At 52.5% G+C, this 25,456-nt stretch overlaps 1 protein-coding gene across 6 annotated transcripts in view; it reads right to left on the bottom strand.

Moving 5' to 3' along the window:
* Nucleotides 1–25,456, bottom strand: part of Gdpd5 (glycerophosphodiester phosphodiesterase domain containing 5) — a 105,565-nt gene that overhangs the window by 16,598 nt on the left and 63,511 nt on the right. For all 6 annotated transcript variants that reach the window (XM_045145917.1, XM_045145916.1, XM_045145920.1 and 3 more), the window contains 5 exons: nucleotides 13,220–13,323; nucleotides 9,892–9,985; nucleotides 8,654–8,713; nucleotides 403–501; nucleotides 16–109 (listed from right to left, as the gene is read on the bottom strand). In XM_045145917.1, coding sequence (XP_045001852.1) covers nucleotides 16–109; nucleotides 403–501; nucleotides 8,654–8,713; nucleotides 9,892–9,985; nucleotides 13,220–13,323 — 451 coding nt within the window. The remainder of the gene's footprint in view (nucleotides 1–15; nucleotides 110–402; nucleotides 502–8,653; nucleotides 8,714–9,891; nucleotides 9,986–13,219; nucleotides 13,324–25,456) is intronic.

Here is a 25,456-nt window from a genome sequence, read left to right as displayed (position 1 = left end):
TGTGGAGACACTCACAAGACCGCTCCGCTCGGGCAAACTGTCCGGCTACAATCCAGGAGAGCGCAGTGATGGCCGCCAGGGCACCCATGTGCAGGAACGGCGCTGTGCCCTGTGTGTGAGGAGAGACGGCCTGGGACTCACAGCCATGCCCGGACGTTCAGTTCACCAGCACACTGACAGCCTCTCTGCCTACGGGTCGGGCAACCCCGTCTCCATTTGCCAGCCAGGGACACTGGGAATCAATGCACCTCGGTGTGCAGCACTGTCCCCACCTTTGACCTGCTGGATGGCCCAGGACCTCCCCCTTGCTCTCTCTTGGGGCTTTGGTGTGGGGAAACAGGAATGCTAGGAAAGGGTTGCCAGGTTCCTGGGGGGCACTGCCCCTGTTCTCACCCTACTCACCTGCAGGGAGATCAGCAGCACCTCCCACTCGTCCTCCCACAGCTGGGCCACAGCCGACATGGCCACAACCGTGGAGGTCAGGATGACCACCAGACCGAGCTGGAAAGGGAAGTACGGGGCGGAGTCAGTCAAGGCAGGGGTGAGGGGCTGGAGGCTTTGGAGAAGGGAGAGCCGGAGAGGGGTGCAGAATCTGGGAAGGCCGGGGAAGGAGAGAGGCTGGCGTGGGCTGAAGGGCGCAGGGATGGATGAAGGGGAGTAAGGATGTCCCAGAAAGAGAAGAGAGGCCAGAGAGGAGACAAGAGTGTCTGAAGCCATCAGGGGGTCTCCCTGGGCCAGTGGACCATCAGTAACCTGGAGGCAAGCTTTGCTCGGGGCCAGAGCTTGTGAGCAACAGAGTCTCTGCCCACTGTCCCATCTCCCAGGCTTGTTGCTTAGGTGTCCCCAAGCCCTGCAAGGCACATAACCCAGACGCGCTATGTAGCGGTAGATGACCTTGAACTTCCAAGCCTCTTGCCTCCACCTCCCGAGTGCTGGAATCGAACCCACAGCCTTGTGTCTGCTAGGCAAGCGCTCTGCTGACTGAGCTACACCCGCAGCCCAGCGAAGCGAGGAGCACAGCTCTGAGGGGTCTAGAAAGATCTTCAGCAGACAGAGCTCTGTGGGGACAGATGGCATCTGAAACTCCCAAACTAAGTGTAACCAAGTTCAGCCTTCTTGCTCCTATCCTCCCTGGAGAGACCTGAAGTTCCTTGCAGTTCCTGGGGAGCCCCCCTTCCCCTTGGCCCCCCCCCCCCCAGAACACTCTTCCCTACTGCTCTAGGCTGGCATCTGTCTACTGTGGCAACGTAAAGCAGCGGGCGCCTCAGAAGGGCCATTTCTGCGACACCGTATCACAATAGGAGACTGTCAGCGGAAGTCCCTGCAATAAAACGAATTCCTCCTAATCCTAATACAATTAAAATTTCATCACGGTTTTACAGTTGCCGCAGCAGTACATCAAGCTCGGCAGCACTGCCGGAAGTTTGGTGTGGGACTTCCTCCCCATTGTGTCCTTCAGCCACAGGAATGACGCGGGCCTGCAAAAGCGTGTGTGACCCCACTCCCACACCTGCCCCAGAGCCCCGAGGCAGACCACTGTCCTCTGAGAACTCAGCTCAGCCTGATTTTTTTTTTTTTTTCTTTTGGTGTTTTTGAGGTAGGGTTTCAGTCTAGCTCAGGCTGACCTAGGATTCACTATTCAGTCTCAGGGTGGCCTCGAATTCATAGTGATCCTCCTACCTCTGCCTCCGAGTGCTGGGATTAAAGGTATGTGCTACCACGCCCAGCTCTCAGCCTTGGGTTTTTGTCTTTCTGGATGGCTGGCTGGTTATGGTGGCAATGGAGGAATAGAGGATGGAGTGGTTCATTTGTTTGTTCTCTCCCTCTCTCTCTCCCTCATTTGTTCTTTGAATCTTGCTTAGTTTCTGGGACCCAAAGCAGTTGATATCTAGCCTTGCAGAGGAGTAATGGGTTGGCTTCTTGGAGGTACCTGGCCTTTGGGTCCCCACACCTAACATTTCTGAGCCAAAATCTTGGCTCTGTGGCCTGGAGGAGGCTAACACCTTCAAGGAGCTTCTCTGAGCTGGGACTCAGAGACAGCGAGGCTTGGGCCAGAAAACTGAGACAATGGAAGTAAGGCGCTTAGCGCAGAGGCTGCACACCAAAAGGAAACCACCAGCCAGGCGTGATAGCGCATGCCTTTAATCCCAACGCTCAGGAGGCAGAGGTAGGAGGATCGCCGCAAGTTCAAGGCTAGCCTGGGACTACAGAGTGAGTTCCAGGTCAGCTTGGGCTAGAGTGAGCCCCTGCCTTGAAGGAAAAGGAAAGGAAACCATTATGAGACGTGAGTGCCATGATGGCCAGGGAATAGGATGCCGGTCAGGAGTGGACAGAGCATGGTGAAAGTCCATCACACAGTCAGCACTCAGTACGTGCTGCGCTGCTCAGGGCTGTTATGATAAACACAGTGCAGGGCCACAGGAGGGTCCTGGGGCTCCTTCCTTGAATGCAGCTGAGGGACAGAAGATGGCTGCCAGGAAGAACTGTCACCTGGGCCAGCCACTGGAGAGCAGTCTGAATTTGGACTAGCGCTGCTGAGGTCGCCGCTGGGGGCTCAGAAGGGCCTGGCCCAGCTCAGCAGCGCCTCCTGTGGCCACGCGGAGCCTGCGGCTTCTCTCTGGACCTTGGCCTGCGTTGCCCACAGAGCCCTCCTCACTGCAGGCCCTGGGCTGAAACCCCCCAAATGGGGACCGCATAACAGGAGTGGGGCCGACCATTTGGGGTACAAGAGGATAGCTGGGAAGGTGGGAGCTGTGACCAGCACCTACCAGAGGTGGCATATGAGCTGATTTGGGTGCTAAGTGGGCAGGAGGGGTGTCTCAGGGAGGGGTCTCCTATTTATTGCAAAGGCCCCCAAATGCCTCAACCTTCTCTCTCCTCTTGGGTTCCCAGGACTCCTCTTGGTAGGCAGGATTCATGGGAGATGGGAGTTGGGCTACGGTAGCATGTTCAGTCTGGGTGGCTCCCTCCCTGCCCAGGCCTAAACCTCTCTGTCCTTTCCTCCTCAGGACTCAGTGAAACCAGGGACTATAAACACAGGTCAGGATTAAAAAGTCCAATAAAACTGTCACCTTCAAAACAACATGACACTGGTTTAAGATCAGAGAGATATAGGAGAGAGTTCAGAAAGAGGGCTGGAGGGATGGCTTAGAGGTTAGTGTTTGCCTGCAAAGCCAAAGGACCCAGGTTCAATTCCTCAGGACCCGTGTTAGCCAGATGCACAAGGGGGCACATGCATCTGGAGCTCATTTGCAGTGGCTGGAAGCCCTGGCACACCCATTCTCTCTCCCTTTTTCTCTGTCAAATAAATAAAATATTTAAAAAAAAAGAGTTCAGAAAGAGATCTCAACACTTTAAAAAACGTACAGCAGGGCTGGAGAGATGGCTCCGTGGTTAAGGCATTTGCCTGCAAAGCCTAACTACCTGGGTTCCCACATGAAGTCATGGGCACAAAGTGGTGTATGCATCTGGAGTTCATTTGTAATAGCTGTCTCTCTTCTCTCTCTTTATCTCTCTCTCTGCTTGCAAATAAATGAAAGAAAAGATTAAAAAATGTATAGTGTATGATCAAAGGTCTCAGATTAGAGGGGAAAGACCAGCTGCTTGGTGGAGACAGCTGGAAGCGCCGGGAACCGTCTAAAACAAGCTAAGTAAGATCACACCATAGTCCAAAATAACTTCTGAAAGATTAAAAAAATTAAATGTCAAAAAGCAACAAGATATAATTACCAAGTGATATCACTGAGAAATTTGTATCATCCTGGAGTGGGAAGGACCTTTCCAAGTCTGACACACACACACAAAAAAAACACATGGGCCATAAAAAGAGATGACAGTGCCGGGCGTGGTGGCGCACGCCTTTAATCACAGCACTCGGGAGGCAGAGGTAGGAGGATCGCTGCCGAGAGTTCAAGGCCACCCTGAGACTCCATAGTGAATTCCAGGTCAGCCTGGGCTAGAGAAAACCCTACCTTGAAAAGCAAACAAACAAAAGACAGATTTAAGTACTTTGGATAATAAAAATCCCTATGGCACAAATACAATAAGCAAAGTGAAAAGATGAATTACAGGGCTTGAGAGATGGCTTAGCGGTTAAGGCGCTTGCCTGCAAAATCTAAGAACCCAGGTTCAGTTCCCTAGTACCCATGTAAGCCAGATGCACAAAGTGTTACATTTGTCTGGAGTTCGTCTGCAGTAGCTAGAGGCCCTGACACACCCATTCTGTCTTTCTATCTGCCTCTTTCTCTCTCTCAAATAAAAAAATATTTTTATTGTTTATTTATTAAAGAGAGAAGGAGAGGCAGAATGGTTGTGCCAGGGCCTCCAGCCACTGAAAACAAGCTCCAACACATGTGCCACCTTGTGCATCTGGCTTATGTGGATACTGCGGAATCAAACCTGGGTCCTTTGGCTTTGCAGGCAAGTGCCTTAACTGCTAAGCCATCTCTCCAGCCCTAATTTTTTTTAAATTATTTATTTATTTATTTGAGAGCGACAGACACAGAGAGAAAGACAGATAGAGAGAGAGGGAGAGAGAATGGGCACGACAGGGCTTCCAGCCTCTGCAAACGAACTCCAGACACGTGCGCCCCCTTGTGCATCTGGCTAACGTGGGACCTGGGGAACCGAGCCTTGAACTGGGGTCCTTAGGCTTCACAGGCAAGCGCTTAACCGCCAAGCCATCTCTCCAGCCCCCTAATTTTTTTTTTAAGATGAATTACAAATCAGGCAAAATCATCATCAACCAAAGGGCCAATTTCCTGAACGAGCTCCTGCAAATTAATACACAGGAAGCAAGTCCCATGGTCAAGGGGCACAAGATATGAAGAGGAAATTCCAATGACTCAGGTCTGCAAAAACACGCAACCTAACAGCATAAAGGAAACATAGGTTGAAAGTACTGTGAAGAGCCATCTCCTTCTCAAATGGACCAAGACATCAGTTCATTCACGTGGGCAGAGGGCTTCCCATAGGCATGGCCATGAATTGCCAAGGGATCGCTGACTGGGGCCTTGCGGAGAGGGAAGACGTTTGTCAGGGTCAAAATTATGAAAGTACAGATTCTTGTTGGATGTGGTGAGACATGCCTACAGTTTCATCACTCAGGAGGTGGAAGCAGGACGATGGTGAGTTGGGGACCAACCTGGGCTACATGGCAAGACCTGGTCCCAAAAAAAGGCAGGGGGGGTGGCCGCTGGAGAGATGGCTTAGCGATTAAGGCATTTGCCTGAAAAGCCAAAGGACCCAAGTTGAATTCCCCAGAACCCACATAAGCCAGATGCACAAGGAGGTCCGTGCTTCTGGATTTCAGTTACAGTGGCAGAAGACCCTGGCATGCACAGTCTCTCCCTCTCTCTCAAGTAAATAAATTTTAAAAAAAAATTAAAAAAGAAAAAAAAACCCACAAAACTTTACTCAGTCTTTTACATTTAAAAAATATTTTATTTTTATTTATATTTGAAAGAGAAAGAGGGAGAGAGAGAGAAAAAAAAGTCAGAGAGAGAGAGAGAGAGAGAGAGAGAGAGAAAGAGAGAGAGAGAATGGGCATGCCGGGGCCTTTAGTTGATGCCAACAAACTCCAGAAGAATGTATCACCTTGTGCATGTGGCTTATGTGGGTCCTGGTGAATCGAACCTGGGTCCTTTAGCTTTGCAGGCTAGCGTCTTAACCACTAAGCCAGCCCTTCAGCCCAGTCTTTATTTATTTATTTATTTATTTTTCTCTTGGGTCAATGTTGCATGACCTGGCTACATACCTAGGGAATTAGGGAATGTGCAGAGCAGGGAACAGAAAAAAGTGATAGGCACTGAATGAAGATGTCCTCACTGTATTCAAGAAGGGGCCCCAAGCCTTTCATTGAGAAGAGGATGAAAATACACCAGACTACATGTGTTTAAAGAAAAAAGAAATGTTTATGCACATTCAAATGCTTAACCTATGTCTACAAAGACAGGAAGGAGGGTTTTTTTGTTTGGTTGTTTGTTTTTGTTTTTTGAGGCAGGGTCTCATTCTAGCCCAGGCTGACCTGGAATTAACTATGTAGTCTCAGGGTGGCCTCGAACTCACAGTGATCCTTCTGCCTCCCGAGTGCTGGGATTAAAGGCGTGTGCCCCCATGCCCGGCTAAGAAGATTTTCATTGCACACTTTTCTGTATGTCTGCTCTTGGAACAGTGTATTACACAGTCAACAATGAATTGAGGGGTTGGGGAGATGGTTCAGTGGTTAAGGTGACTTTTCCACAAGTCTGCCAACTGGAGCTTGGATGCCGAGATCCACGTGGAGTCAGATGCAAAGTGGTGCATGAGTCTAAATCTCAACGAGCCCATGGCAACGGGAGGTGGAGTGAGAAGGACCCCCAGGCTCCTGGGCCAGCTGGACTGGTCCTCCTTGCTGCAGACAAGATGGACGGTCAAACAAGGTGGAAGGAGAGAGAACCAATGCCTCAAGGTTGTCCATATGTGGTGGTATGTGAGCACCCATAGACACATCACTTAAATAAATGAAACCAAACAGGTGAAATGCATAAGACCCCTTAGAATCTTGGAAACAAGGGCTGGAGAGATGGCTTAGCGGTTAAAGTGCTTGCCTGCAAAGCCAAAGGACCCAGGTTCAACTCCCCAGGATCCATGTAAGCCAGATGTACCAGGGGGCGCATGTGTCTGGAGTTCATTTGCAAGTGCTGGAGGCCCTGATGTGCTCATTCTCTCTGTCTCTCTCTCTCTCTCTCTCTGTGTGTCTCTTTCTCTCTCCTTCTCGTTCTCAAAAACAAACAAACAAACAAACAAAAAAAACGGAAAAGAGTCTTGAAAACAATATTTAAGTAGAATTTTCAGTCCTGCTTGACCACCCCAGTCATCCTGATCTAGCAGATCCTGGCCTCGAGCTCATGGCGATTCTCCTACCTCTGCCTCCCGAGTGCTGGGACTAAAGGCGTGCGCCACCATGCCCGCCCCGGGTAGGCCCTTCCTTCTGTTGAAAACTCACAGGCGGATGCGGGGGGAGGAAGGCACGCCTGGCCCCCTGGAGCAGAGAGCAGCTTGGACGAAGGGATCTGACCCTGCATTGCTTTCCACCCCCTCTGGCTGGCTCAGTGGCTCTCTCCACTGGGATCAAGAAGGTGTGTCCTGACCTACTGAGACTCAGGCACGGCCCCAGGGGGTGACCACAGCGTGTACACCCCAGCTTCCAGTCTGTGCTTTCTTTCAAGTACAGGAAGAGGAAAGTGCCTCATAGAGGGGGCTGCTGAAGCCAGGCAGAGGCCTGGGGACAGAGAAATCGGTGGGAGGAAGTCAGGACAGGGCCAGCACTGCTTCTCATCTCCCCAGGACTCCAGTCATCCACGACAGGCTCCCAAGCCCCACACCTTTGCATTTGACTTCTTGTTAAAGTGAGCCCTTTTCCTTGCAGTCACTCTGAACCCATCTCATGGGCTCAAAGTTGTTTTGGGGCATTTCTGCCTGAGAGAGAAAGAAAGGGGTGGGGGAGAGAAATAGATAGACTAGTCCTTCCTTAATGGCCAAGTGCTCCTCAGAGGGTGCCATTGTCTTATCAGGATGGTTCTCCAGGGAAGTCACTGGAAATCTACTCAGCATAGGTGTGTATGTGAATAGAAATCAGCTGAGGCCTGGGGTACAGAGTGGGACGGGGGCGGGGGAGTTGAGGGAAAGGCAGAGAAATGGTCAGCGCCAGTATGTCTGGTCTGTAAAAAGTAGCAGATATGGCTTAGCAGTTAAGGTGCTTGCCTGCAGAGCCAAAGGACCCAGGTTCAACTCCCCAGGACCCACGTAAGCCAGATGTACAAAGTGGTGCCTACGTCTGGAACTTGCAGCGGCTGGAGGCCCTGACATGCCCATTCTCTATCTGCCTCTTTCTTTCTCTCCAATAAAATAAAATAGTACCGGATGAGTGGGTTAGGTCATGGAACCCGATGGAAACTGACACTAGGAATACTATGAAATGTATCAGGGTTGCTCACAGGGGGAGAGGTTTGGAGGGAGCGCGGGGGGGGGGGGGGGAGAGCCCCTCTCCAGGAGAAAAACAAAACAAAACTGTGCAGAGGGAAGGAGTAACCAGGGAGGGACTCAGAGAGAGAGTGAGCAAGGGTGAGGCCAGAGCAATGGGCTAGAAGCAGAGGAGAGGCAGGTATGGGGGACAGGGGGACGGAGATGTCTCCAGCAGCGGGAGCTGGGAGTGACTGTCCCAGGGCAGCTTCAGGGAGGATCCCGTCAGCGCAGTGGGAAGTGTGGGCCATCCCGAGAGCCATCACCAGAGCTCATGGAAGGAATTTAAAGAGAAAGGCGAAGAGTCCAGGGCTGGCCAGTAGCTAGGACTCTCACGTGAGACGTGAACCGAGCCAGTGAAGTGCGTGGCTGCGAGGCTGAACCCCAGGCCTTCCGTTCACGTGTTGGGAGACCTCGGGCATGCGGCGTAACCTGTCTTTCGGTGTCCCCGTGGGACGGTGACACTGACTTTGTAGGACTGCTGTGACAGCCAATCCAGGGCAGGCTGCCGAGATGACACTTGACACAGTAAGGGCTTAGCGGAGCCACCAGAGCAGTCATAGCCCTGACCCAGGGGAGGGACAGCATGCCCAGGCTGTTCCTCGGCTACAAGGACTCCGACCCCGCCTCCCTGACCAGCAGTGTCCCTTACCTTGTGTAGCCAGTACAAGTTCATCTGCTGTCCCACCGCAATGTGACAGAGTGCCAGGACCTGAGGAAGGACCCAGGGGTCATCAGGTTACATGTGACTGAAAGCTTGGAAGCTCCTCTGATTTCCTGTGCCATAATCTTACCCCTGAGCAGGGTTGACCACCTCTCCTTCCCCTGCCACAGACAGGCACTGGGAATACTGGCCTGGCCTCCTCCCACATTTCTCCAGGCCTCTGGCCTCCTCTGGGATTTCCCCTGTGACGGATTGCTGTGTCCTGCTACATATGAACTGCCCAACTAAATTCATAAAATGTTCAGGAATTCTAAAAAGAAGAATGAAAAAAACCGGATGCATGCCTTGAATCCCAGCACTCGGGAGGCAGAGGTAGGAGGATCTCCACGAGTTCGAGGCCAGCCTGAGACTACATAGTGAATTCCAGGTCAGCCTGGGCTAGAGTGAGACCTTATCTTGAAAAAGGAAAAAAAAAAAAGTCTGGGAATTCTGGGCCCCAGGATGATGTACTGTGTGTGTGTATGTGTGTGTGCATGCACATGTGTGTGCACACATGTGTGTAAGGTGAGTGCAGGCCACAGCACATGTGTGGAGGTCAAAGGACAACCTTAGGGTATAGGCCCCAGCCTTTCTCTTATTTGAGACAGGGTCTCTCTTGTTTTTGCCACTGTGAATCCAAGACCAGCTGTCCGGCAGGCTTCGGGATTCTCCGGAGCCCATTCATTTCCCACCACAGCGGGTGTGCTGGGATCACAGGCGCGAATGCTACTTGTGTCTGGCTTTCGGTGGGTTCTGGGGCTCCAAACTCGTTTGCACAGCAAGCACTTTCAACCACTGACCCAGCAGCTCCTGGGCCCACGATTCTGAAGCAGCTATGAATGAGCCCTGCCTCTAAGAACCGCCCCCCCCAGTCCAAAATGGGGTTGACCTGAGTCAGTAGGACACTGGGAGCAGGAACCCGAAGAAATCTCTGGAAGAGGGTGTCTCCAGTAGGCTCTGAAAGCCTGAACAGCTCCTGCTGAGCTGGGGTGGGGGCTTTCCAGAGGGGACAGCTGAGAGAGATTTGCAAAAGCAGACGTTCCACCTGGGGGGACCCAGGCCTCAGACCCAAGCAGCATCCTAGAGGCCTGGGCAGAGCCAGTTCCCCCTCCCCCCATCTCCAGATATTAGCACAGACCTATTGACAGGCCGAGCCCCCTCCCCTGCGGGTACCCCCACCCCTGTACCAGGAGGCCTGCGATGTATGTGAAGGCTGCGGCTGTGGTCACAAGGATGGGCACGGACCAGTCACTCCAGTAGCCCATGCGGCTATAGAGATACCTGCCAGGAAGAGAAGGAGCGGGGGTCAGAGCTCTACTGGGCCACTGGTTGGCCCAGGAGCCAGCATGCTTGGTGTCAACTCTCACACAGCTGCAGCAGAAGGACCACAGGCCAGACTGGCAAGCAGACCCTGCCCAGCCCACATTGGCCATCAGTGTTCTCCTCACCATCAGTCATGCCAGTCATGGTGGAAACCTGGGGGCCGAGAAGCAGAGAGAACAGAACAATTCCCCACAGTCTTCTTGCCCAGCATCACTGGCACCAAGGCCATGGCTTGCTATCTATCTATCTGTCTATCTATCTATCTATCTATCTATCTATCTATCTATCTGCCTACCTATTACCTATCTACCTATCTATCTGTCTATCTATCTGTCTGTCTATCTATCTATCTATCTATCTATCTATCTACCTACCTACCTCTCTATCATCTGTCTATCTATCATCTGTCTGTCTATCTGTGTGTGTGAATAGCAGAAGTGAGACCCACTGCTCTTGCTTATGACACTGATTTCGAGTTCGATGGCATCATGTGACAATGTGGGGCCTTGGAATTGAAAAGATGTAATACCAGGCTGGAGAGATGGGTTCATGGTTAAAGTGCTTGCCTGTGAGGCATAAGGATCCAGGTTTGGTTCTCCAGGTCCCATGTAAGCCAGATGCACATGGTGGCACACACATCTGGAGTTCGTTTGAGTGGCTAGAGGCCCTGGTGTGCCCATTCTCTTTCTTTCTCCCTCCCTCTCTCTAATAAAATAAATCAGAAAAAAATTTTAAAAACAGAAAAAAGAAAAGGTGTAATATCTTATTCCTCATGTTCAAGTCTCCTTCCCTATAAGATGGGGATAAAGGACGGCCCCTCACAGAGTTTCAAGGGGTGAAGGGAGGGAGACACGCCACGGCAAGGACTCAACAAACCATTCTCAACACAGGCACTCACTGATGCCAGTGAAAGTGCTGAGGAAAGTGATTTTGTTGAGACATGCAGTCTTTTCTTGAATCCATGTGCCATATATAACCAACCTCCTATTAATGGCATTTCATAGCTTGCAATAATTCACTTTATAAACCAACAAAAATGAAAATAGTGCACATCTTTTTGCATTTTTAAAAAACTATTCCATCAGGATGAAGTCCTATAAACAGAATGAAGGAGCAGAAGAAAGAAGAAACTTTTTTTTTTTTTTTTTTTTGAGGTAGGGTCTCACCCCGGCTCAGACTGACCTGGAATTCACTATGGAGTGTCAGGGTGGCCTCGAACTCACGCGATCTTCCTACCTCTGCCTCCTTGTCTTGGGGACATTGAGGCTCAAAGGAGGCAGTAACTTGCTCATGGGATTAGAGAACCTGAGGGCATTATAGCCCGCTACCATTTTGGGCCTTGGCTGGGCGTTAATGTGGATGCCAGGAAGTCCCCGCGGGGCACCTGCCTCCATGCCAGTGCCCTTCCTGGGGCTTTGTGCTCAAGCCCAGGAAAGATCTATTACCAAGACAACTACTGGGCTCGCTCATCTTACTGCGGATGGGGAAACTGGACCCAAAGGGGACACGGACTTTCCCCTGGTTTTTGTCTCACTGGCCTCCCAAGTACAGCCACTTTGGGCAGTGAGCCCTCTAGGACAGCAATCGTTGAGATGGTTCTCCTTGCCTGTCATGTCTAGCATGGGGCTAATGGGTCTTGCTTATAACCTCTGTCTGCAGGAACTAACTCCAGAGTTCCTTAAAACCATGAGAGCCAACTCAGTGCCTCAATGCCCGCCTCCCAAGAGACAGGTGGTAGACCAAGGAGCTGCAGATCCCAGGTACCTGAGTCCCAGGCAGGCCTCTCTTGGCCACCTCCCTGGCAAGGCAGGCATTTAGGATTGGCTGAAGGGCTGGGGAGATGGTTTCGTGGTCAAGGCACTTGCCTGTGAAGCCTAAGGACCCATGTTTGATCTCTCTCCAGATCCCACAAAAGCCAGATGCACAAAGGCGATACAAGCGCAAGGTCGCACATGCACACTAGGTGGCGCAAGTGTCTGAAATTTGATTGTAGTGCCTGAAGCCCTGGTGTGCTAATTCTGTAACTCCCCTCCCCCCACACACTTAAAATAAAATAAAATAGAGTTGGCTGAAGCTTCAAGTGACTGAAAGCTCTCTGGGCATTGACTGGCCTATAACTATGGGTGAATTCTGTTCTGCTTTGGACCTCAGTTAACTCCTGTGTATAGGACCTACAGAACTTTCCAGGGGCTTCACAGAAGGACAGCAGACATGTTCACAGTACACCCACGCTTCAGATGCACGCCTGACCTGTGATACCTACTAGAGACCAGGGCCTCTGGAACAGAGCAGAGGCCACGGTCATCTTTCTGGGCTCCTTGGGGCAGGAGGAAGACAGCAGAATGTCCTTTACTAATTCATGACAGTGCTCACTAATGACCATGACCCAGCCTGGTGGCTCACAGAGGAAACAGGGACACCCAGACTCCTTGTCCCATGAACAGTCTTAGGATCCTGTCAGAATCCCAGAGCCACAGCCCGACAGAAACCTCACCCCAGCAGCCCTGCGCTGACCTCACAGCCTCCTTCTGAGCCCCGCGGGGTGGGTGGGGGGACAGCTCTGCGCTCTCCCCCACATCTGCCAGCCGTCTTTTCCTCATGAGGATCTGATGGTGCTGGAGCGAGGCTATCTCAGAGCACACCAGAGGCCCGCCCAAGGCCACACTGACCCAACATCTGGCTCCTGAACCCTAACTCCCCTAGCTGGCCGTGTGACCTTGGGCCTCAGTTTCCATGCCTGGGCCCTGCTCCCGGATCTGAAGTATTTGCGAAGGAGGGGAGCTGCCCCTGGCTGTGGCACTTCTCGGCCGCGCCAGGTCAGCCAAGGGAGCTAGGGGTTCTGGGACTAGGGGGCTGCCTCCTCTGCGGAGGCCTGAGGATTCTTGGGGAGGACCAGAGGCCTCAGGCCGAGGCTGATGCTGCCCCATCTTCTGCTTCTATTCTCTACAACCCAGCAATGGGAGAGCCAGGTTGAGCTGCTGGGTTCCCATGCCTCCTTGGTGAAGAGGCAGAGACTCACCCTCTCTCTCTTTCTCTTCTCTCTGTCTTGATGGCCTGTGACAATTCCTTCACCAAGATAGGAGAGCTGAGCAGAGTTTCCTACAGAGGGCCCTGCTCAAGGTCACTGGCAGAATGCCCAGGACCAAGCTGGCAGAGAGGCCCTCACCCAAGCCCGAGGGCAGCCCCACTCACCAGTTGAATTCATTGTAATCGTTGTGCAGTTCCCACCAGAAGTAGAGCCAGGTGAGCGTGAGGCCGAAGGTGGAGGTGAGCAGCAGGAACCAGAGACGTTCCCACTGGAAGGAGCAGAACAGAGGAGGGGGCGTCAGGCGGCAGCAGGCTCCCCTCCGGCATGGGGCTTCCCAGCCCGTCCTTCCCTTCTGCAGCCACGCCTGCCAGGCGAGATTGCCCCTCTCTTGGCATGGGATCGGAGAGGTGTGTGGCCTGCCCAACACATCATGGAGCCCCAAATCCCAGAAGGGTGGGGAGCTGGGAGCAGGGTAGGTGGGCGCACCGTGGAGCTGACCTCTTCCGGCTGGAGCCCGAGCCTTTCCAGAGTGTGACAGTCCCCTGTTCTGGTGACGGTACATAAAAAGCAAAGGCCTTGTCTCTGCCACGACACAGTGACCCGCAAATGGTTGAAGTCATGTCCCCCCCTTACTCTGGGCAGTGCTCGCCACCTCTGCCCCCATGGACCTGACAAACACTGGTGGTCAGAGAAACCAGTGATTTGCCAGTCGCGCAGCAAGCTAGTGGAGGGTGAGGGCCAGCACCCACGCCTCCTGACTGGAAGACATGTGGCATCTGCCTCCACCCCTGGGCGCCGGAGTCCCAGCAGCTAGGCTGGAAGAATGTAGACCCTGCCATGCTGCTTGCAGAGGACTGGGCTCTGAGGCCTGAAGGCGCATCCTCCGGCTGAGCCCTTGGCTCCTGGCCGCTTTCATCCCTGGGTTTATCTCAGAAACTCCAGAAATCAGAACCTGCCTGAGGTCAGCAGAGCCCAGCAGCAGCTTGAGGGGAGGACGATGCCCAGCCCCAGGCCCTTCCACACAGGAGAAAGAGCACCATTCTCGTCCTTGTTAACTCCCCCCCCTCCTGGGCCCTCACTAGTCACCCAAGCAGGGGCACCCTTCTCCTGTGGTCCTCCAACCAGGAAGGACCACTGGTCTGGGTCTGTCTCCCAACACTCCCATCCATCTTTAAGAATCTGGCTGGAGAGATGGCTTAGCGGTTAAGCGTTTGCCTGTGAAGCCTAAGGTCCTGGTTTGAGGCTCGATTCCCCAGGACCCACATTAGCCAGATGCCAAAGGCACGCGTCTGGAGTTCATTTGCAGTGGCTGGAGGCCCTGGTGCACCATTCTCTATGTCTCTCTCTCTCTCTGCCTGCCTCTTTCTCTGTCTGTCACTCTCAAATAAAAACAAACAAACAAACAAACAAACAAAAAGAATCTGGTCACGCCAGGTGTGGTGGTGCACGCCTTGAATCCCAGCACTTGGGAGGCAGAGGTAGGAGGATTGCCGTGAGTTCGAGGCAACCCTGAGACCTCAGAGTGAATTCCAGAGCAGCCTGGGCTAGAGCGAGATCCTACCTTGGAAAAAAAAAAAAAAAAAAGAAAGAATCTGGTCACACGTCACTTCCTCTGGGGAGCCTTTCTGGACTCTGTCCCGTCCCATTTACACCCTGTCTGTGTCCCACAGGGCCAGTTTCTCTCTTTAAATTCACCCTCTGTGAACTCTGACCTGCTTACGTGACTCAGGTGCCAGGGGCCCCGCCAGGACCAGAACTGAGCCCGCCTCCACTCTGCTTGTATTGATGACTGGGTGAGAAGGCACCCAAAGGAAGAGCGTCCCCTCACTGCACAGAATACCTCCACCCCACCTCCGCGGAGGGGTTAAACACGGTGTGTGCAGCCAGACTGCCCGAGAACCTCAAGTCCTTACGACGGAGAACGCAAGGAGATGATACAAGCCAAGAAGCTCAGAAGGACAGCCGGCCGGCCGCCAGCCGTCTCCGTCCGCGTATCTGTGAGTGCCCTCTGCCTTGTGCCAACATGCAGGACATGCTCTCAACTCTGATGACACACGGACACCCTCATGCCAAGGTGAGTCACTCAAGCTGGTGACCCATGCTTGAGTGATCAGCTGCCACTCGCGGTCATGTGCGGAGCCAGGCTGCTTTTAACCCCTTCTTGGCACAGCAACGGTCCTCCGAAGCCCAGTCTTTGCGGCAGGTTTGGGGGTGGGATGGTTCCTCAGGGGTATTACTTGTGTCTGCCCAACCTGGGCAGGGCCGGGCCCAGTGTTGATCACCAAGTACAGACAGGCTTGTGTGCTCGGAAGGACGGCTAAGAGCAAAGTAGGCCATGCGTTCTCCTGAGTGGTGGGGGGCGGGGGGGCTGGACCCTGGGAGTCATTATCCAGATGGCTGGGACCGTTGGGGAACAGATCAGGGGGCAGTCAGTCCCTACTTCTCACAGCTTGGCCTACACAGCCACATCCAGCTCAGACCCTTCTCTCCACTATTTCTCTCTGGCTGGTCCAACCCCAGGCCCAGTCCTTCTGAGAGTGTCTCTTATTGTAGCGAGTTCTCATGTGCTTATGAAAACTCCTGTTTCCTAACGTCCAGCTGGAATAGGTCAGCTTTAATATCTGGGTCTCGGACAGCTCAGAAGTTAAAGATACTTGCTTGCAAAGCCTGCTGGCCCAGGTTCAACTCCCTGGCACCCACGTAAAGCCAGATGTATGAAGTGGTGCACGCATCTGGAGTTCGTCTGCAGTGGCAAGAGGCCCTGGTGTGCCTTCCTTCTCTGCTGGTAAATAAATTAATTAATTAAATTAAAAATAATCTAGTAGCCAGGCATGGTGGCGCACGCCTTTAATCCCAGCATTTGGGAGGCAGAGATAGGAGGATTGTCATGAGTTCGAGGCCACCCTGAGACTACATAGTGAATTCTAGGAGAGCCTGAGTGTGGTGGTTTGATTCAGGTGTCCCCCATAAACTTAGGTGTTCTGAATGCTAGGTTCCCAGGTGATGGAGATTTGGGAATTAACGCCTCCTGGAGGCAGTGTATTGTCGGGGGTGGGTTTATGGGTGTGATAGCCAGTTTTCTCATGCCAGTGTTTGGCACACCCTCCTGTTGCTGTGGTTCACCTTATGTTGGCCAGGGGGTGATGTCCACCCTCTGCCCATGCCATCATTTTCCCCTGCCGTCGTGGAGCTTCCCCTCGAGCCTGTAAGCCATAATAAATATTTTTCCCAGAAGCTGTTCTTGGTTGGGTGATTTCTACCAACAATGCGAACCAGACTGCAACACTGAGTTAGAGTGAAACCCTACCTTGAAAATACCAAAATAATCATCATCATCATCATCATCATCATCTGGAGCTGGAGAGATGCCTTAGCAGTTAAGGCACTTGCCTGCAAAGCCAAGGAACGCTGGTTCAACTCCCCAGGTCCCACATAAGCCAGATGTACAAGGTCGCACACATATCTAGAGTTCGTTTGCAGTGGCTGGATGCCCTGTCGTGCCCATTCCCTCTCTATCTGCGTCTTCCTCTCTCTCTCTCTCAAATAAATAAATAAAAATATTTTTAAAAAATAATCTGGGTCTCTCTCAGCATGGGAACAGCCCTCAGTCTCATGCCCCCTGTACTCACGTAGTACCAAGAACAAAGTTCTCACTGGCCCCAATGTCTCCGTGGACCCCAGGACCCAATCTAAATCGGCCTGGGCAACCTCTGTACCTGCGGCTCCCACGCACCTGCAGCCCCACGTAGAAAGTACCTTTCTCTGACCCATAGGGCAGAGGGGTCCCGTCTCATAGGAAACCCCAACTTCCTAGGGCTGCCACCACCTTGCAACCCATCAGTTCTGGCACAGAGCCCATAGGCGTGAGGAGCTGGGTGGCTTCACAGTGCCAGGTAGTGAAAGAACCACCCTTCTGCTACCCTGGCATGTCCACCCCATGGGAGAGGGAAATCCCGTAGGGGTTAGCACCCCATCCTGCCTCTCAGAGGGGAAGCGCTTAGTCGTAGTTGCAAGACCAAGTAGCCCGGAGGTGGAGAGGGCCAGGGGACCTGCCACAGGCACGAGCAGACATTCTGCGGCGGCACCGGGCGCAACAGGACCTGGGGCAATGCTTACAGGTGGCCAAGGCAGCAGGTGGCACAGGTGGGGGTCGCAGCAGCCAGGGTTCCTGAGCTCCAGTCGGGTTGTCCCCACTGGTTCAGATTCTTACAGTGGGGCAGGGCAAGGCAGGAGTGAGGAGGGGCCGCACAACCCCAGCCCTTGGCAACGTGCAAGGCTAGAGGCGGCAGCTGGTCAATACCGTTTCATAGCCGGGGCATAATCTGGGGCTGGGGACCCGGGGGTCAGAGTCTGTCTGAAGTCAGATGCCTTGGGAAGCTGCGGAGGCGGACCAAGAAGCGCTGGGTCAGCGGAGAGGGAGGTGCAGGGTCATGTCAAGAACAAGGAGAGGAAAGAACTGAATAGCAGGGGCTGGAAGAGAGGAGATGGGGAAGGAAGGAGGGGAACCAGTGGGAGGAAGCGGCTTGCAAGTAGCTCCACTGATAAAGAGGCTCCCAGGGGTTCCCAGGGCACTCACGGGCCCTATTAAGGCACAGTACCGAGAAAAAAGGCCTGGGCACATGCTGCCTATGAGCGAGCTGGTCTGGCCTGGCTCCTGCGATAGGCAGTGGGATCATGGTCCAGCTGCTGTCAGAGGTCAGCACACACTAGTGGACCTCGAGTCTCTAGCTCCCCCCAGCCCTCGGTGCCATCCTGGGGAAGGGGGGTGATTCAGGAGGATGTGTCTCAACACACCGGGACTGGGTAAAGAAAAGATGCCACATATGGTCGAGCATTGTGCCCCGCACCCCCCATGTGCATGATTTCTGACACCACGCAGATTTCTGACAACAGCCATGTGGCAGATGGCAGTTAAGTGGCGGAAGGGTGCCTTTTGCTCATTTGCGCAGAGGCTCAACCTGATTGTGTAGAAGACAGGGAGGTAACCCAGAGAGGGAGGAGCAGAGAATCCAGCAGTCCCGAGCAGAGGCCGGTCTCAACTGTGTCCCTCGGACCCGACCTTGCCCTCTGAGACGCCTGCGGTTCACTCCAGGCCCCGCAGGAGCAACCTCCTCACCCTGGGCACCCTGCTTCTGATTCTTGGCACCCACCAACCCGCTCCCCATCCAGACTCAGCTATAGAGATGGAAAGGGCATGGCTGGGGCACGTTCTTCTGGCCTTGAAGCTTGGACCCTCACCTGAAAGATGAGATACTAAGCCTTCTTCAGAGGCTGAGTGGCAAGCAAGCCAGTGGACAGTGGACACTTCCTTATGGCCAGTTCAGTGGGCTATGCCCTCCTTGGGATAGGGAGTGGCCTGTGATATCTTTTGTCCCCAGGGCCCAGCAGCATGCTGGGGCACAAGGTGGCACTTGGATATAGCACGAGGAACCCAAGAAGGAATAGATATGAGACTATGGTGCAAGGAGGCTTCAAAGTCATATCCAAGTCCCTGACTCAACCTTCAGACTCAGGCTGGGGGCCTATGGAGGGAATTCTCGTGGCGTATATGCCTCCTGAGTCCTGGCAGCTGGAGAAGGTACAGGACAAGGCTGCGGCAGCTTTACTGAGGGAGCAGACCCTTTGTGGGGTGGCAATTCCTAAGCTCCCATTTATTTCCGCTCACAGTCCCAAGGGCAAGCTTCAACATGGCAGGAAAATCCTGGTCAAGATAGACAAACAGCCAAGCATCCCATCTCCTTAGCGCAGGGAGGAAGTAATCTGAGTGAGCTCACTCAGCACCGGCGGCTGGAGCTGGATTATAAAATCGCAAGGCCCACCTGCAGTGACACACCTCCTCCAGCAAGGCTCCACCTCCCAAAGTCTTCGTCACAGACACCTGAGGCTACTTTTACACACAAGCTGCCACACCTGCTCTTGGAGGCTACAGGCTGAGGGCTGTCAGCTGTGATGGAGAACCCAGAAGGCCCAGCCTTACTTCCTCCCTCTCTTATCCTGGTCCTCTATTAGTAGAGTCCTTCTGCTGCAATCTGAGCCATGGTGGGCCAGTTTCACTAAGGGTCAACGTCCCTCCTCCTTGCCTCATGTCCTTGCCTTGCCCTCCCTGCCTCTGTCTCACCCTCCTATCCCAGAGCCCTCTACACTCAGAGAAGACGATGTGCGCAGAAAGCTTATGAGCATCTGGGCTGACAGGACCCAACCCCAGTTTTATTTTTATTTTTATTTTTTTAATTTGTTTGAGAGTGACAGACATAGAGAGAAAGACAGATAGAGGGAGAGAGAGAGAATGGGCGTGCCAGGGCTTCCAGCTGCTGCTAACGAACTCCAGACGCGTGTGCCCCCTTGTGCATCTGGCTAACGTGGGACCTGGGGAACTGAGCCTCGAACCGGGGTCCTTAGGCTTCACAGGCAAGCGCTTAACCGCTAAGCCATCTCTCCAGCCCTTATTTTTATTTTTTATTTATTTATTTATTTTTTTATTTTTTTTTTGTTTTTTCGAGGTAGGGTCTCACTTTGGCTCAGGCTGACCTGGAATTCACTCTGTAGTCTCAGGGTGGCCTCGAACTCATGGCGATCCTCCTACCTCTGCCTCCCGAGTGCTGGGATTAAAGGCGTGTGCCACCACGCCTGGCTTTAATTTTTTTTAAAAAAATATTTATTTATTTATTTATTAGGGAGAGAGAGAGGAAGAGAGAGTGAGAATGGGCACGCTAGGGCCTCTAGCCATTGCAAATGAATGCTAGACGTATGTGCCACCATGTGCATCTGGCTTATGCGGGACCTGGAGAATAGAACCTGGGTCCTTAGGTTTTGCAGGCAAGCACCTAAACTGCTAAGCCATTTCTCCAGCCATTTAATTTTTTAAAAATTATTTATTTGAGTGATAAGGACAGAGAGAGGGAGAGAGAGAGAGAGAGAGAGAGAGAGGAAGAGGGAGGAGAAGAAGAAGAAGAAGAGGAGGAGCTGGAGAGTGAAAGAGGCAGAGAGAGAGAGAGAGAATGGGAACACCAGAGCCACCAGCCACTGCAAACGAACTCCAGATGCACATGCCCCCTTGTGCATCTGGCTTTGGTGGGCCCTGGAGAATCAAACCAGGGTCCTTTGGCTTTGTAGGCGAACTCCTTAACCACTAAGCCATATCTCCAGCTCCTCCTCTTCTCCTTCTCCTCCTCCTCCTCCTCCTTCCTCCTCTTTCTGCCTCTCTGCCTCTTTCATGCTCATAAATAAATAAATGTTAAAAAACAAAAAAGAAGAGGAGGAGGAGGAGGGGAGGAGGAGAAGAAGGAATGGGAGGAGAGAGAGAGAGACAGAGAGAGAGAATGGATGCGCCAGGGCCTCCTGCCACTGGAAACAAATTCCAGACACATGTGTCACCTTGTGCATGTGGGTTATGTGGGTCCTGGGGAATTGAACCTGAGTCCTTAGGCTTCACAGGCAAACACCGTAACTGCTAAGCCTCTCTCCAGCCCAACCCCACGCCCCAATTTTGACACAGAAAGCACAAGCACGGCACTGGGTGGCTGGCGTGGGAAGGCCTTGTTGCTTCTGGCTGCCACTCTCTGCCAGCTTCCATTCACCCTCGACTGCTGCCCCAGGCCAGGCTTCACACAGCTATCTGCCACTGCTGGGGACCCTGAATGAAGCTCCTCCTCAGTGTCCCCAGACAGAACCTGGCTTTTGAACACTGTGACCTGGACACTACCTGGCAGCAGCTACCAGCCCCACCTTGGCCACATCACAGACCCTCTGAATGACAGATACACGAGCCAGAGCTGTCCCACTCAGCTCCTGTCCCCTTCGTGTTCCCCAGGCCAGAGAAGACTAAGAGTCCACCTTGCTACAGTTCAGGCAGCTCCACAGAGGAGCCCCTCGGGAAGAGGCGTGGCTCGCTTCACCCAAAGTTCATCTCTCTCTGACCCCATCCATCTAGTCTGACTGGGAGGTTAAATTTGGGAGCCCGGCAATGCTGGGTTTGAATCCTAGGGCCTGCCCCCGCTCAGTGGCCCCTAGAGGTGTTCACCCTCGCGCAGACCCCAGTTTCCTTCTCTTGGAATTCTTGGAATGGGGATAGGCAGGGCACGGCGTGTGGGGCACCAAGAGCCCACCTGTGCCGCTGGCTAGGTAGGTGAGTCCTTCACATCTCCCCCACACCTTTATCTATGGAGCTAAAACCACCCTCTAGGCTGGATATCACACAGACCAATCCAGTCAAATGGGCTGGGGAAGTGTCTTAGCGGTTAAGACCTAAGACTGTGTGGGCAGAAAGCTTATGAGCCTAAGGACCCAGGTTCGATTCCCCAGGACCCACGAAAGGCAGATACACAAGGGGGCACATGTGTCTGGAGTTCATTTGCAATGGCTAGAGGCCCTGGTGTGTTCTGTCTCTGTTTCTCTATATTTGCCTCTTCCTCTCTCTCTCTCAAATAAATAAATTTTATATATATATATATATATATATATATACACATATATATACATACATACATATATATATATATATATATATATATATATACACATATATATGTATATATACACACACATACATATACATACATACATATATGTACAAAAACAAGAACAATCCAGTCAAAAGGACATGAAACACGGGTCAGATGGCCAAAGAGTGGGTGTCTGTTTTAACCCTGACTCTTCCACTCATGGGTTGCATGGCTGGGGGCCAATCCCTCGGCACCCCAACCCTCGGCTTCCTCCCCTGTTCACAGGATGACATCACCACCGGCTCACGGGAGGGCTGCCAGGCCCCAGTGATTACACATGTAAGCTGTAAGTCGCCAGATCCACCGTGGTTCCTATAATTATCATTCGCGTCTGACAGCCCTTTAATTATGCGAAGACAGCGATGGAGTCTTCGCCCTTCCCCTGCTCTATTCCAAGCCGCCCCCTGGCAGCTGAGGATGGGCAGACTCGGATCACCTGCCCCAGGCTCAGGGTGGGTGCTGTGGGCAGTGAATGCAGAGGTCAGACGTGGTTCTGGAGGTTGCGGGGGGGGGGGGGGCCCAGGCATGAGCACCTAGGGGGAAGCAGACCCTGACATGATGTCACTCAACCCTCCTCACGGGCTGTGGGTCTGGCGGTGGAGGACCAAGACCTCAGCTTCTCCATGGCCCCGGCTGGGGGGAGGGGAGGCTGGGTGCTCAGGAGGGTCAGTCACAGGAAAACAAGGCTGGACAGGGAAAGACCCTGACCTAAGGTCACAAAGGACAAACATCATGCGTGCAGCCAGACTTTGACACCCAGGCCTGGGTGCCTCCACGGTCCCCAGCCACCTCAGAGCAACAAGGAACAGGACGTGTAATTATCCTTGTCTGGCCATACAGGAAAATAGGCTCAGAGGGTCGGGGCCTTGCCCAAGGTCACACTGTGAGTCACAGGTGGTGAAATCCTAGGATTTCAGAGATTTCATCATTTTCGCCCGTCTTATAAAGACCCAACTGAGAAACGGAGAAACAGAGAACCAGGGTAAGAGAAGGGCCTAGAAACATAGACGTGTGTTATTAAATCGGTAAATTCATGCGGAATGGTAAAGAATTCAGCAAATGGTGTTTGGGCCACCTGGATCTCCTGGTTAATTAAAAAAAAAAAAAAACAACAACAACCCACAAGCCAACTCCTGCTCCTTGTCCCAACCCGAACTAAATCCCAGCATCGCATCTCCCTGCCACATCCTCACCACTATTGTCTTGTCATCCTTCCCAGGGCCAGTCCCACTGGCTTGGCTACCTGGAGATGAGCAACCCATAATAGTTAGCAAGCCCAGGGAGGAGTGAAGACCATGGCCTTTAGGTAGGTAGGAGCCAGGACGGGCTTTTACCACCAGCTGTCACAGGAGGAGGAGGGGAGGAAGGCTGGAAGGAAAGAGCTCGAAGGAAGGCTAAGAGTGGGGAGTCTCCATCCTGATAGGCAGGGAGTAGAAGGTGCAAAGACGCAGAGCAGGGGCCAGCAAGATGGCTCAGTGGTTAAGGCACTTGCCTGCAAAGCCTAACTATTGGAGTTTGATTCCCCAATGTCCATGGGAAGCCAGATGTACAAAATGGTGCATGCATCTGGAGCTCTTTTGCAGAGGCTGTAGGCCCCGGCACACCCATTCTGTCTGTCTCTCTTCTATTTCTCTCTGCTTGCAAATATATATATATATATTTTAAGTCACAAAGTAGGCAGATTTTGTTAAGGGAAACGATTTTCTTATGGCCTTATAAACACTTTCTCTACATAAGAATATTACACATAGTATATTTTTTCTTATTTTACCATTTGACTTAATTTTAGCATGCTTTCTGAATAAAAATTTAAAATTTTTGAGCCAGGTGTGGTGGCACACACCTTTAATTCCAGCACTTGGGAGGCAGAGGTAGAAGAATCACCGTGAGTTGTAGGCCACCCAGGGACTACACAGTGAATTACAGGACAGCCTGGACTAGACTGAAACCCTACCTCAAAAAAAAAAAAAGTAAATTTTTTGTTTGTGTTTATTTGAGAGTGACACACAGGTAGAGAAAGACAGAGGCACAGGGACAGAGAGAGAATGGGCGCATCAGGGCTTCCAGCCACTGCAAATGAACTCCAGATGCATGTGCCATCTTGTGCATCTAGCTTACGTGGATACTGGGGAACCAAGCCTTGAACTAGGATCCCTAGGCTTCACAGGCAAGCACTTAACCGCTAAGCCATCTCTCTAGCCCTAATTTTTTTTTTTTTTTTGAGGTAGAGTCTTGCTCTAGCTCAGGCTGACCTGGAATTTACTATGTAATCTCCCGGTGGCTTCAAACTCATGGTGATCCACCTACCTCTGCCTTCTGAGTGCTGGAATTAAAGGTGTGTGCCACCATGCCTGGCCCAAAATGTAAATTTTCATGTAGTTAGGTCTACCCCTCTTTTTCTCTATGAGTTTGACCTTTGGTGCTGTACTTGAGGTAGGTAGCCATAGACACTTAGATCATATTTATACTGGGGACTTGGTCTCATGATGTACCTTTAACTGTCCCCTGCCCATTTGTCTACAGTCACGCCTGGATGTCACATGCATCAAGAGGGGCTTGAGAGCCCCATCTCTAAAGAACAAAAGACTAGAGTTTCAGAAATGTGTGCCTTCTGAACAGAAGAAAAGTTTAAAAATAGGGAAAAAGGACATTTCAAGCCATCCGGAATTGGTTTTGGTATAAGGTAAGAAGGCAAGTCATGATTTTACTTCTGTTACATAAATGTCCCTACAACATCATGATACTTGCAATAATGTCTGATGTCTGCACATTTGTTTCCGGAATTCCCCAGCCTGTCCTGATGATGGAGGCGGCCCTTCTGTGAGTGGCTTCTTGCTTCTTGCTCAGAGAGGTGAGCCAGCTCTCGGTGCCTCCTCTGGGGTCCCACTCTGCCTAAGGAGTCTTGGAGCCTATCTGTGCTCTTGGCTAGGTGGGAGAGTAGTATTGACGCACCAAATCTACCTAGCGCCCAGTACCTTCACGGTCAGCTCACCCAGTTCCCAAAAGGAAATGGAGGACGTGTGGGCTGGGAAGGGGGCAGCAGCTCCCAGAAGGCAGACATGGACAGGCCCTGGCAAGATTATGCTGGCCACAGCCCAGGAGATTTGGGGGAGGGGTGGCCAGATAGGGCTGAGATAGAGGGCAGCATTAGGGCTGAAGCTGGGTAAGGGATTATTTGAATCCCACTGCTAGCCAGCCCCTGGCAAGCCTAAGAGGCTGGATTTACTTCTCTGGGCTACACAAGGCTGGGCAATTAGGTCTCTGTCTGCCCTTGCTTCTGCTGGGGCATTCTTAGAGCAACTGATCAGGTGGGAGGATGGGATGAGACCCAGCCTGCAGGTCTGTCTGGCTCCTCCTTTGGGCCCTGGGTTATAAGGCCCAAAAAGGAACAATTCATGTACACTCCCAAACGGGTGTCTTAGGCATCCAGCCACTCAAGCCTGTGTGCTGCTAGTGCCCTTCCAGAGGAGCTGAGAGGGCTTCTGGGCCCTGAAGACCAGTGGCAGCCAGGTCTTATTAGAGCCAAGAATGCTCCGCTCCCTGCACTCCCATAGACCAGTTTCTCGTGGCCACCAGGGTGGCCATCTCTTTGTTGTCGTCCACTCTGCACCATCCCATTGCATAAAGGGGGTGGGTTGTCTGTTCCCACGGCCCCAGAGAGAAGAATGCCAACCTAGGGAAATCTGTAGGAAGGGCACACTTTCCTCAAGGTTGGACAGGGGTGGGGTGGGGGTGGAGAGTCACTTCTTAGCACAAGAGGCTCATGGGTACCAGTTCTCTAGTCTAGCAAGCAAGGGGAGGCCAAGAGGACCCCGGGCTTGGCCTGAGGTCCTGGCCAGTCTTGGGGAAGGGAAGCTTTGGCTCCCTGGCCAGCAGCACACAGCTGTGTCTGGCTGAATG

The sequence above is a fragment of the Jaculus jaculus genome, chromosome 3 (genome assembly GCF_020740685.1).
Source record: "Jaculus jaculus isolate mJacJac1 chromosome 3, mJacJac1.mat.Y.cur, whole genome shotgun sequence".
NCBI classification, from domain to species: Eukaryota; Metazoa; Chordata; class Mammalia; order Rodentia; family Dipodidae; genus Jaculus; species Jaculus jaculus.
This window is presented reverse-complemented; position numbering and strand designations above follow the sequence as displayed.